The sequence below is a fragment of the Arvicanthis niloticus genome, chromosome 23 (genome assembly GCF_011762505.2).
Source record: "Arvicanthis niloticus isolate mArvNil1 chromosome 23, mArvNil1.pat.X, whole genome shotgun sequence".
Taxonomy (NCBI): Eukaryota; Metazoa; Chordata; class Mammalia; order Rodentia; family Muridae; genus Arvicanthis; species Arvicanthis niloticus.
The window spans coordinates 19205774-19219503 of record NC_133430.1 but is presented as its reverse complement, the minus strand read 5'-3'; the positions used below and the strand labels follow the sequence as shown (position 1 = coordinate 19219503).

The following is a 13730-nucleotide window of genomic DNA, read 5'->3' as shown; positions in this document are numbered from 1 at the left end:
CAGTATTTCTCCAGTCTCAGATTTAAACATTTTAAAAAGAGTTAAAACCTCAAAACATGAAACTATTGTAGCTTCATACTTTTTTTTTTTTTTTTTTTTTTTTTTTTTTTTTTTTTTTTTGTAATAAAATAACCTGACAAAAAACAACTTAGGGAAGAAGTTGTTTGTTCAGTTTACAATCCCAGGTTCAAACTCATCACCGAGGGGAAGTTGAGGCAGGAAGTCAAGCAGCTGTCTATAGGCAAAAGCAAAGAGAATAAACACACCTTTGCCTGCTCTCATCCAGCTTTCTCCTTTTATACTGTTTCAGGCCCCATGCCTAGGGAATGTTGCCTCCCACAGTGAGGTGGATTACCCCTATAGCAAGTCTACACAGTTCCCCACAGACATCCCAGGGATAACCTGATCTAGATAATTCTTTATTAAGAAATTTCTTCCCAGGTTATCTCCCTGGTTCTGCCAAGTTGATTGTTAAACCTATCCAGCAAAGAAACTGTGAAAATTTTAGGAAAAAAAAAAATAGGCGTGCTATTTGTATAAATTAGAATGAGAAAAATCTTTTTTTAAATTTACTTAGTGATTTTTATGTTTATGAGTGTTTTTTTTTTTTTTTTACCTGCATATAAGTCTATACACCATAGTTCATGATTGATGCCCATGGACAGAAAAGGGTTTCATATCCTCTTGGGAGCCATCATCTGGGTACTGGGAATGGAAGTCATGTCCTCTGGAAAAGCATCCAGTGCTCTTCCTTACATGAGGAGAATCTTAAAATAATACCAACTCATAAGGCCACAACAGCAAAGACTAATATTTGAAAACTTTTATTTTCTACATATGCTTCCTATATATCAAAGCCAAACATAGTGGTGCACACCTTTAATCCCAGCACTGGGAAGCTAGAGGCAGGTGGAATTCTGTGATCCCCGCCCCCAAATCCTGTGTAACAAAAATTAAAATTTAAGTAAGATCAAACTAAAAGGTTAAAATATCAACCAGTGCAATGCCTGTCAAGTCTGGGACAGATGACAGGTAACACGTGACTGTCAGGTAGATCTGATGATTCTCACAAGATAGCACCTCTTGATCTTGAGCTCCACAGCCTCCCAAACAAAACTGAATACTTTTCTGTTCATTATAAGCTACCATGCATGTGTTGTTCTATTATAGCCACACAGAATGCCAGTTGCAAAAGGGCAAAGGCAGACTAGCTCAGAAAATAGACGAAGGTCACAAGTTGGCAGCTCACAGAGAAGCACGTATGCTGTCTCATACATTCAGTGCCCGGTCTCCGTCAGAATTAAATGTTAAGCCAGCCATATGCCACTTTCCACTTGATTGGATTGGCAGAGGTGAAGAAGTTCCATAAAACCTAGGCTTCCGAGGGTGTAAGGAAACAGACCCAATGTGCGCACACTGTTGGTGGGAGCATGTGTTGCTGTTGCCCACCTGGAAGCTGTTTACAGTTACCAAGGAGACTGCAGACCTGGTTGCAAATCTGGTTCTTCTTTGGGAGGTTTTACTTCTGGGAATTTCCCACCATGGTGTGTAGATTTTGTACCCTGTTCTTTTGGTTATACTCTGTTCTTGTTCTAAAGGTTCACCAAAAGGGCCTGGGTAATTTGTGATCTATGTGACCACAAAACATCACTGTGTAGAAATAAAAACAATGATGCAAATGTCTGTTTTGGTCAGAAAGTGCCGAAACATGGTGTACACATAGAATCCCAGCACCAGGGAGGTAGTACTGGGAAGATTTCCGGAACTCGATGGCCAGCCCATCTAGCCAACCAGTGAGCTCTTGCTTCCTTGAGACCTTTCCTTAGAGTGAAAACAAGGTTAAGAGCAACAGAGGAAGTCGCCCAGTATTGACATCTGGACTCCACATGTGCACACTTGCACAGACAGATGTTCACAAATATGTCACACACAACAAAGGAAATGTGCTCTGGTTGGCAGTGACCACCGAGAAAGAACTGGGCATCAGTGGGCTTGGTTTTTACATACCTGTAACATAGCTTAACTGGGATTCCAGGCCAATGAGCTGCCCTGTCTCAAAAACCAAAGTGGCTGGTACTTGAAGAATGACAGCTAAAGTTGACCTGTGGCCTCCACATGCATGCCCATATATGTGCATGTGAGCATCTCTACACATAATAGACATACAATAATACACATGTACACACATACACACAGAGACACGGAAGACTCATTTTCACATTTGAACATCTCTGCCATTGGAGTGTTTCCTTTCATTACCATGTAGTCACTGTACAGAGTTAAGGGGTTTCATCATGACTTGCTCATGCATTTATATCATGAACTTTGACCTTATTCACCACCCCGCCATTCTCTTATGTCTTCCTTCCTCCTTCCTGCTAATCATATGAGAAAAAAAGGTGCCTGTCTTTCTGGGCCTGGCTTCTTTTCCTTAACATGATGGTTTCCACTTCTGCCTATTTTCCTGCAAATGGCATAATTTTGTCTTCTTAACGGCTGAATAATACTCCATTGCATTTATATATACCACAGTTTCTTTTGATCCTTGTAGCCAAATAGCAGCTGTTGTGTAGTTTTTCTCATCTGCAGCTCTTGTGAGAACCTGGTAATTATTCCAATTAGCCAACATGTGAAGGTGGTAACTATCTCTGATTGTTGCCTGAAAGCTTTTGTTGACACCTGCTGGTTAGAGCCAGAAAGTACAGGCATCAGCATTGTAAAAACTGTCAGAAGCTTGGAAGCAAATCCTGAGCAGTGGTGGGGAGCACTTTTAAGGAGCACTGCAGATCTTAACTGTCTTCATCTCGAAGAGATGAGAAGTAGGTAAAGCCACAGATGTGTGCATTGGCCTGAGATGTTCATTCTATACTATGTTCCTGTCAAGGCTGCACATCATGTCCCACAAACATATAGAATTATTAATAAAATTTGAAAAGCAAAGCACCAAGTGCACAGACAGTACTGTTTTGAAAAACCTGGACACGGATGACCAAGGGAAAAGAGGACTTGGAAGAGTTTGACTCTGCATGTGAAAGAACTTTACATATTATTTAATATGTATTAAGTATGCAAATGTGGTCCAGGGGTCCCATCCTGGTCTACGTGAATCTTGTATCTAAAACAAGTCCTGTGTTTAAAGAAGCACTGTGTGGTGCTTCAAACCTAACATAAATAAGAGTCCCCTCGAGCAAGTGTGTGGGTGACAGTGAATGTCATGTGACCTGAGAGGCAGAAGACATCTGTGTGAAGTTAGACATGAGCACAGTTTCATGGAGGATGGACTGGACCTTGAGATAGATTTAAGCTGTGGTAATAATATGTGTTGAGCCAGATATGATGACATTTGCCTGCAGTTCAGCTATTTGGGACGCTGGGGGTGGGGGGATTAGCTCAAGCCCAGGGTCGAACCCAGAGTGGGCAACACGGTGAGATTAAACCTCAAATGTTAATAAAGTTAGTGTTAGATCACAGGCCAACTAGCTGTCCTGCCCCGGAACTCAGGCCACACCCTCTCAGCCCTGGGACAGAGCTGACAAAGTGACAGCACTGACAGTGAATTCAGTCCCCTCCCACTTGCTGCTGTGAGCAAGCCTAGTCCCCAGTCCCTAGACTTAGGACAGCCACGAATCGTGTACTTTTATCTAGTGCCTTCCTTTCTTGTGTCTCCTGGAATGCAGGCCAGGCCAGCTTAGGTCTCAAGCAATGGAGATTGCCCACCCCACCCCACTCCAAGAAACTGTAAGACTCAGGAACCACTTTGTCCTTGGAAGCTGAAGCTTCTTTTCCTCCAGGTCCCTCATGCTGTGCATGTTGGGCGTTTCTCCCAATGGAGCTCCCTTGGGGAAACTGCAGGCTTCCTTCAGCACCACATTACGTTGCCTCTGGATAATGCAGTCTCTTCTGATGCTCTCCCAGTAGTGGTTTTCCCTCAACTGTCCCTTGTCACCATGACTTCTCCCCTAATAAAGGTCATCTAAAGAGTTATTCACATTGGCTCCTTTCTGCAAACCCGATTTTTGTAAGTCAGAGCAATTAGAGACCTTTATCTGTGCTCACCATCGTTTTTACAAATGTATACAGTAACGACAAAGGCTCCTTTGGCTTTTTACCATTATGTATTTCTAAACATGGTCTGGGTTGCCTTCATTTCTTTCCTAGACCTGGTTTTTCTTATGTCTTGTCTTCCATACCTGGAATGCTCTACAGTTGCCACCAGGTGATTTCTTAAACATGATGCAGCATGATTGATTGCGCTGCACCTCTCTTTCTAATCCACGCTCTCTCAACTCTGCATGAAGTCTGAGGCTCTCCGCATAGCCTCAAAAGGCCGGGGCTACCTCTCTGTTCTCGTTTCCAGGCTCACTTGGATATGTTTCTTGTAAGTGTTTTCATTTTAGGCTTGTGTGGTTTGGTCTTTCTGCCAAGTGAGACTGTCCCCACAGATGCTGGCTCCGACACCTCATTTCATTTGCATCTCTGTCAGACAAGGCCTCTTCCAAGGTGACCACTAATGAGCAGCCCTGCTCTCTTGCTCTCCACTCACCGTACTGTTGCTTTACACTGCGCATCATTCCCTGACATCACGCCCCACACTGACTCATTTGTTTGCTTCTCCACCAGCTGCCACCTCCTTGGGGACGATGACTTCATGCTTTCGTTCGTATTGTGTCCCTGCCATCTAGAACAGAGTCTGACATATGGCAGACTTGAAACAAATATTTGATGAATGAATGAACTTAAATTGGTCAGAAAAAAAAAAAAAAAAAAAAAAGCAGGTCCTTGTCCCGTGTGACTAAAGTGTCGTTCTTCTCTCTGGATGGGGAACAGGAAATGAACAATAGTTCATCTGCAGCAGAATACTACAAAGAAGTTCTAAAACAAGACAATACTCACGTGGAAGCCATCGCCTGCATTGGAAGCAACCACTTTTATTCTGACCAGCCGGAGGTTGCCCTCCGGTTTTACAGGTGGGCCTTACATTGCATCCGCAGGAAAAGTTGGTGACACAGTGGTGGGTGAAAATGCAGACAAATTACGCATTCTCCATAGGCCACAAGATTATAAATCTAGGAATGTATCTCTCAGCTGCTTTCTGAGGATTCAAGTGGTATTCAGTACTTTAGGGGTGTGCAGGCTGGCGCCCTGAGAAACATACCTGCACGGCCCGGCTTGCATTTTAATTTTAGTTCAGGGTGGGTGCCTGCTAGTCGTCAAGAAACAACAGAAGGGAAACAGCTATTTAAATTATTCTTCTTTGTCACTGCCTCTTAAAACCACAAAACGTAAAGACGGTGAGGCTGAAGCAGGAAGGGATTTGCAGTTACCCTGTGCTCAGAACCTTGAGGAGGACGTAGAACCAGGCTCACCTGCTTTGTGAGGTATTGCAGCTTTCTCCAAGTCTAAGAAAATTGTGGCCACTGGTTCTGGTTAAGCACATACTTATTTTATCCTGCATGTGGCTACTGAGAGGCATTTTTAAACATCCACAATTTATTTGTATGAATGCCAGGTGTATGCACCGTGCCTTACTTGTGAAGGTTGAAAGATGTGGGGTCATCAGGCTTGGAGACAGACAGCTTTGCCTACTAAGCCATCGCTCTGGCCCCTGAAGTTAACTTTTACCCAGTGGTTTCAGCCCTTGTAATACATGAGAGTAGATTGACAGCTGACAAGTGGGAACATAGCTGCTAAGCCGGGAGCCAGCCGGACGCCTCTTTTTTTAATACCTCCTGCTACAGACAAGTCCTTCCCAAACACATGCCGGGAACATAAATACAGAGATGCCATCCAGCACGCGTGCAGCTGACTGTACTCTCCCTCCCTAAAGTGGGTCAGAGGCGTCTCACAGCCGCTGAGCTGGCTTCTCTCCTTTGTGTGTTTGAACCCTGGGACTAATGATATGGAGAAGCAAAGTGGGGCTCCTGAGCTGTGGTGGGAAAGCTAGTGGGCAGCACACAGAGCCACCTGCGGAGACGTCTGTGGCAGGCAGGAGCTCACGGGCTCGTCTGTACCATGCAGGACAGACAGCAGAATCCGGGTTGCAACTGCAGGCCTGGTGGTGACCGGGGAACACACTCCTCAGGCTGCTGGAACAGGCCTCAGGGAATTGACTGCAGACACTAAGGCCTCTGAAGTAACTCGTGGGAACTTTACTCTTTGTGACCATTTCTCCTCTCTTTCTAATAAAGCTTTTGGAAAACAAACAGTCAAATACTTTTCTGATCTTGTCCCTGGACATGTGCCCTGTGACAAGTTGTGAGCATTGCTTTAAACATTTCTTGACCTGCTCGTGTGAATGCTCTTCAGGGTTCGTAAAGTTCTTAAATGAGTTCAATTCTAACTTTAAAAAAAAAAAGTTTCCATTTATAAAGTTAGTCTGATAGCAAATCCTGTGTTCCTCCTTGAAAAGGCGCCTCTTGCAGATGGGGGTTTATAACTGCCAGCTTTTCAACAACCTGGGGTTGTCCTGCTTCTACGCCCAGCAGTATGATATGACTCTGACCTCATTTGAACGCGCCCTTTCCCTGGCTGAAAATGAAGAAGAGGCAGCTGATGTCTGGTACAACTTGGGGCACATTGCTGTGGTATGTTTGTGTGTGTGTGTGTGATTTCCCGTTACTGATAAAGTACACTCCTGTGAAGCAATTCACAGATATCATAAATCCAACTGACAATTTAGAGATTTGTGGGAGTCATTTTTATATCCTCAAGTTTAATCCGTGCACGAACCTCACCCTTCGCTGCTGTGGCTGGTGCTTGTTCTCTCTCTGTAGCTAGAAGTGTTCTACGCAAATGAGGGAGGCCTTGCAGTGGGAGGCGCGTGGCTTGTGGCTTCACGTGTATAAACACATGCTTTGCTCTGCAGGGGATAGGAGATACAAACTTGGCCCACCAGTGCTTCAGGCTGGCCCTGGTCCACAACAACCACCATGCTGAGGCCTACAACAACCTCGCTGTGCTGGAGATGCGGAAGGGTCACATTGAACAGGTCAGAGAACTGCCACTGTCACCGTTGGCTTCCTTCAAAGAAAAGCTTAGCTGTCATTGTGTGTTACGATTTTTAGTAGCTCTAGAGTCTTACAGGCCTGGGCCTGAATCTCAGCCCTGTCAAGTACTAGCTGTGTGGCCTTGGCCAAGTCACTTCACCTCTCTGAGGCCAGAATTGGACATTGGACTTAATGGGAATAATGTACGCCCCCATGGCTTCACTGCCTGCAAAGCACCATCTCCCACCTATAATTTAGCTGTTCCTGTCAACACCTTAGTGGCTACCTTTCCAACCAGTCTTTCTTCTTTCTTCTCTCTGCCACCCCTGCACCCACATTATTCAGCTGCCCTGTCAGCCCTAACTCACCAATGTCCCTCTTCTCTATTCCATGTTCATCTCTTTCCTGTACTATCCCAGGTGCCTCTGAGCTGGTCTTCCCTCTACATACACACCCCTTGGGGGCGGGGGGGACTTTACCAACTAAGCTATGGCCTCTGCCTCCCACTACCAGGGAGACTACTGAATGACTTAATGATGCGTGAATGAATGAATAGAGCAGTAGCATGCAGAGGAATTGTAATCTAGCAACATGGGTGCACTGATCACATCCAAAGATGACCTAGGTCAGTGTGATCTGGCTAGAATGCAGACACACTAGTGCACACCTTTAATCCCTCTGGCTGGAATCCTTTAGTCCATACCTTTAATTGAGGGGCAGACAAAGTGACAAATCAGAGAAAGATTCGACAGAGTCAAGGATAGGATGCGCCCAACTCTCAGGAGAAGAAAAGCTTTTTAAGAGCAGCAAAGGGAGAGAATGAGTTCAGTCCGTTTGGTCAGTCAACTGGGGTCAGTGCAGTGACTGCAGTGCACAGAGGTGAGTTTGTCCCCTGAGTTCATGCAGTTGAGTGCAGGTCAGCAGAGGCAGCTGAAGCCAGAGAGTAAGAAGGAGCCAGAAGATTAGAACAAATTGCCAGAGTTAGCTTGAAGCCAAGCAGAGCAATTCAGTGAAAAGATGAGAGAAGCCAGATTGAATCAGCAGTCAGCTTGGAGAGGAGCTTGAGAACAGCTGAATTGAATCAACCAGCCAGAGTTCAGAAAGAATTAGGGAAGGGTGAACATATTCAGCAGTAAGGCTCTGAGATGACAGTTACACCTGGCAAATAAAAGTTGCTTTTACAGTAGTACATTCTCCTCTGAATAGCCTAATGGATCTTGTTATAAAACAATATTTTATTACTGCTTTGCTAAAGTCCTCCAATTCTGTCTGTTTGCACTGGAACAAAAGCCCAGGCTTCCCGCTGTGGCCTGTGTGGCTCCCATATTCTGGTCTCTATCTTTGAGGCTACATCCCTGTGCTCTTTCCTTACTGGCTTCTGGTACATGAGTTGTTCTGCTTCCCTACAGACACACAGTGAATTGTCTCCCTGCAGGCCTGTGCAGTGTCCCCTGGGTCTTCCAATGACAAGTTTCTCTCCATCCCTTAGGTCTTAAGTGCCATCTCCTTAGAAAAACCATCCAAACATCAGTCTAAATAAAAACCCTCGAGGCCCAGCATGCTGCATGCTGTGTTCTTCTCATTTTACCAGATATTGGTGTGTAGAGAAAGCAGGCTAGCTGCTGTTTGAAAGCAGAAACCTCATGTGTTATGTAACTTCTTCGTTCTCTGCACCAGCAACAGCACTGACATGTGGGAAGTCTAAGTCAGTGTTCCAGGAGAGGCTGGGGAGATGGCTTAGTCAGTAAAGTGCTTGCATGCAAGCCTGAGAACCCAGGTTCAGATCCCCAGCACACACACCATTGCAGCATGCATCTGAAACCTCAATACTGTGAGGCAGTACACAGTGTGTGTGTGTGTGTGTGTGTGTGTGTGTGTGTGATGGGCTCAAGAATATACACATCCCATGATACACACACAGAGGTCATAGGTCATATAGGAGCTAGTTCTCCCCTTCCTTCCCTTCTACTCTTTGGGTTCTGGGGATCAAGCTCAGGTTACCAGGTAGCAAGTGTCCTTTTCTGTTGAGCCATCTTGCCAGTTCACTGATTTCAAGTGGTATTTAAAAGTTTAATATTCACCCTGCAAAATCTATAGTTTCTACCGTATTCTGTGATTCGGTGTCCTCTTTTTTTTCCATTACAAAAAAAAAAAGAATGAATTTGTCCTCAAGGTCATGGATGCAAGTATACAGTTTGGGGAGGGTTGTCTAGTGGCTTCATGTGAATTGTGGTGCACACATGAGCATCTCCTCTTACTCCACAGTGTCTGCAAAACAGGATCCTGTGATACGTAATCTTAATTGTTATGCTTTGAGTTCTTGAGTGCTTGAGCTGTCTAGTTTTAGACACAAGCTAGAGTCAGTCATAGGAAAGGAGGGTGCCTCAATTGAGAAAATACCTCCATAAGATCAACTGTGGGGCATCTTCTTGACTAATGATTGATGGGAGGAGGTCCGGTCCATTGTGTGTGGTGATATCCCTGGGCTGGTGGTCCTGGGTTCTATAAGAAAGCAGACTGTGCAAACCATGGGGAGCAAGTCAGTGAGCAATGCATCCCTCCATGGCCTGTGCATCAGCTCCTACCTCCAGGTTTCTGCCCTGCTTGAGTTCCTGTCCTGACTTCCTTCAGTGATGAACTAGGATGTGGAAGGGTAATAAAATAAGCCCTCTCCTCCCATTTGCTTCTGGTCATGGTGTTTTGTTCAGCAATAGCAGTATTGCTAGCCCTACCTAGGACAGTACTTTAAAGAAAGCTTGTCACTTCCTGTTGCTATTTCATTTGCAAACTGATTAGTAATATAGTAAGTGCTTGCTTGCTCTCACCCAGTGCAGAACTTTGCACTGGACGTATATTAGTTTTAAGTCGTTATTAGGGAATAGATAACCATAGCCTCCTGATGTGTGCATTGCTACTATAATTTTGCTGGTGTGTCTGTAGTAAGCTGTGTTCATGGCATCATTATATTTCTGAGACTGTTATTCGTATTTCCACAGGTTTATTTCAAGGTCCCGTCCCAGGTTTTTTTTTTGTTTTAACTTAAAGAAATCACAGATACAGTGCTGATATGCACTCATATGTCCGCTTTTTCTTCCTTTTCCTCACAGGCACGAGCGCTCTTACAGACCGCATCGTCTTTAGCACCCCATATGTATGAGCCACATTTTAATTTTGCAACAGTCTCTGATAAGGTATTTTCTTCCTTTATTAATTTGTCATCTGACACATTCTTGATCTTTCTTGGTTTTTAAAATATACAAATTGAACACAACATTTTAAACCTTATCTTTCTGAACAGAAGGTTGATTTTTTTTTAATCTGAAAGAAATGACTTTTTAAAAATTTTTATCACAAATATCTTCACTTTAGGAGATTATGTAATAAACTTTATCACTGGGTATTGACTAAAAAACCAGTATAAATTGCAGAAGAAATCTCTATGTTTTAAAATACCACATTTAATCACTAAAGAAACACTTGTTCTATAATTTCTGGTTCGGGAAGGATTTATAACTGACTTTTACAGCAAGGGAATTCTGTATGTTTTCTGCAGATCATATTTCCACCACCAATTCTTTCTCAAGATTGTTATGAATTAACAATCATGAATGCTATTTAGTTATGAACAACATCGGGGAAAGGTAACTGTTAATATTCTGTTACCAATCAGTTAATGTCCAGGGGCCAAAAGAAAGACTGAGAGCTGGTTTTGGTTTTGTTTTTCCCAAGACTAGCCTTAGCTATTCTAGAACTCACTCTGTAGACCAGGCTGGTGGTCTCACACTCTTGGAGATCCTCCTGCCTCTGCCTCCTGAGTGCTGGGATTAAAAGCATATGCCACCATGCTTGGCTACTGAGCTGCTTTTAAATAAGACATGAACAAACAAGCCAGGGCATGTCTCCACTTTACCATGAGAAGAAAGTCTGTCTTGAGGATTAATAAACAGTTCAAATGTTTGAGATGTAAATACAGAGACTTATTGAATAAAGATATAAACACGGTATTTTTATAGCATGAATACAAAACTATCCACACGTCTGTTTTGAAAATAGAAGAAGCTCTCACTTGTCTTACAATTTTAGGGACAGTTGCTAAGTACCAGCTCCTATTGAAGGTGCTATACCTGTCTTCTGGAATTCTCTCCAGAACCCCAGTGATGTTTTTCACTCGAGCCTCTCTGTACTAAGCCCTGTGGTCCACATAGAAGATGTAGCAATGAGTGAAACAGACAAAAATTTGTACCTCATGATACTTCCACTCTTTTGGAACCTGAGACTCACAGAGGTAACAAGGCATCTGTAGAAGCTGGGAATGGAAATACAAGTCTGTAAAACCCTAGACACTGGAGACTAAGGCAGGGACACTAGTTCAAAGCTAGACCAGCAAGAACCAGTCCCAACCAAACTCAAACAGCAGGGTTCTTTAGGCACATCGGTTAAGAGTACTTGCTGCTCTTCCAAATGTCCAAGAATTTGGTTCTCAGCATCCACACCAGGTGGCTCCCAATTGCCTGTAACTCCAGCTCCAGGAGGTTCTGCATCTCTGACTTTTGACAGCACCTGCAGTTATGTACACATATCTACACTCACTTACACCTACACATAATGAAAAATCATTTAAAAATCAATCTGAAAAAATAAAACAAAACAAAGACACATGCCAGAGCCACGTGGCACTGTGAGCTCCCACACTGAAGCCCAGCCCCCACAGCCCTTCCATCCCCCATGGCCCTACTATCCCCCATGGCAGTTAAACAGGCATCTTACAGGAAGGTCAGTGTACTTTCATGACTTTACCTCAATGGATTCTTATAAGGTAGGTCAGCAAACTACTGTAAAAGAGTAATGTTGAAATGTAATAATTTTAAAAGGAAACTATTTCAATCTAAAATACATAAATGTTATGAAAAATCTGTCAGGGTTGAATCATCTAGATTTTTTTTGGGGGGGGGTACACACTCAAATAATTTTCTGTCTTTTCAGAAGTACATACATGAATGAAGGTAGATTTTTTTTTTTAATTTGGGACTGGACTTAAACAGAGTTAATTGAAGATAAGAGATGTTCTTTTATAAACTTTGAAAACAACTATCTTCCCAACATTGTTGTGTTAGTTTTACTTGGAACTTCTCAGAGCATATCTTATATCTTAATATCTTAAATTTCCTATCTAAGAGATACTATACTAATCAAAATGTCTCTGTTAGGTGTTCAATTTATTCTAGTAACATCAAGCTGGGTCTTTAGGTGTGCAAATTCTCTCTTAAACGTACAGGGAGAGAAAACACAGGTTCCTGATTCATAACTAAACAACTATAACAGAGCATACATTATATAATTTTATTTTCCTTCATTTTTTTTCATGCTGGATTTCTAATTTAGATGAGGTGATTCTCAACTGCAATTTATTTTTAAGAACCCTTCATGGTTTTCCAACACAGAGATCTTATTCTGGTTCATGATCTGGTATTCCTTCCAGATTGGAGATCTTCAGAGAAGCTATGTTGCTGCTCAGAAGTCTGCAGCCGCATTTCCTGAGCATGTGGACACACAGCACTTAATTAAACAGCTAAAGCAGCACTTTGCTATGCTCTGATCAGCCCTTGGACCAAATATGTCTTCACGAAGGGCCAGCGCACAGGGGAGAAAACATACTGAGTGCATTTGTATCAGTAATGTGATGGAGACCTCATAAGGTGCCCTACAAGACTCTAAACCCGAACCTGTTATAAGAACTTTGTTGTTTTATAAGTAATACCATAAAAACAGGATGTAAGCATTTCCTAATTTTGCTTTATCAATCAAAAAGTGTATTATTAGATACAGACATTTTCAAAGAAATATGGCATATATGTTGGGTGCACTTCTGCCATGCTCTCCTCCCCCTTTGTCCCCTTGCCACTTTCACATCATCTGTATGGATGTGATTTTAGGTATCTGAGTAAAATCTAGAAGCCACAGCTTAGAGAAAAAAACACAATATTTGTTTTTCTGAGTCTGACTCAATTAGCTGCGTGTGGGTGTGTGCGTACTGTAGTAGTGTAGGTTGGTCTTTAATTAACCCCCTGCCTCAGCCTCCTGAGTGCTGTGGTTAGAGACAGGCGCCACCATGCCCAGCTGGCTTCAGCGTTTCTAAGATGAAATCTCCTTTCACAATACATGGTAGATATTTGTATACAGTTGTTAAACATTTTCATGAACCTCAATTTTTTTATAAATATGTATTTTAAAACTCTTTAAGCAAAAAAAAAAAGTCTTTACACATCAGCTATCATTAAAAACTTAGGAGGTCAGAAATCTGCTTTAACATTTTTATCTTTATGGCTAGTAATTTGTGCTTTTATCACCAGTGCTTTAATTAGAATGTTAAAATTTGTATCTTAAACTATTTTTATCAGAAACTTTGTATTATATATTGCACTTAAATAAATCAGTATCTAAAACACTTTTTTCACTTGTCATGAGTTTTTATTTTCTTTATCTCTGATGATATTTGTTGGTTTTAAAAGTCCAGTAATCTTATAACGCAAACCATTATTTTAAGTTTACTTGAAATTATGTACCAACCCCAGATGCCAGCTGGTTCATAGCTTGACAAAAGTTAACTCAAAATGAGTGATGGACAGACTTACAACACATACACACAGACAGAAAGACTGAGAGACAGAGAGATAGAGATGGACAGAGAGATAGAGACAGAAAGACAGACACAGGGGCATGGGGAGAGACAGAGACTAAAAAAAA

General features: G+C 42.6%; 1 protein-coding gene across 2 annotated transcripts in view; it reads left to right on the top strand.

The window, feature by feature from the left end:
- The window catches only part of Ttc8 (tetratricopeptide repeat domain 8), a 53454-nt gene extending 40023 nt beyond the window's left edge, over nucleotides 1-13431 (top strand). For both annotated transcript variants that reach the window (XM_076921438.1, XM_076921437.1), the window contains 5 exons: nucleotides 4828-4967; nucleotides 6410-6584; nucleotides 6866-6988; nucleotides 10094-10177; nucleotides 12466-13431. In XM_076921438.1, the coding sequence (XP_076777553.1) occupies nucleotides 4828-4967; nucleotides 6410-6584; nucleotides 6866-6988; nucleotides 10094-10177; nucleotides 12466-12582 (639 nt within the window). In that variant the 3' untranslated portion in view covers nucleotides 12583-13431. The remainder of the gene's footprint in view (nucleotides 1-4827; nucleotides 4968-6409; nucleotides 6585-6865; nucleotides 6989-10093; nucleotides 10178-12465) is intronic.
- Nucleotides 13432-13730: the final 299 nt, after the last annotated feature.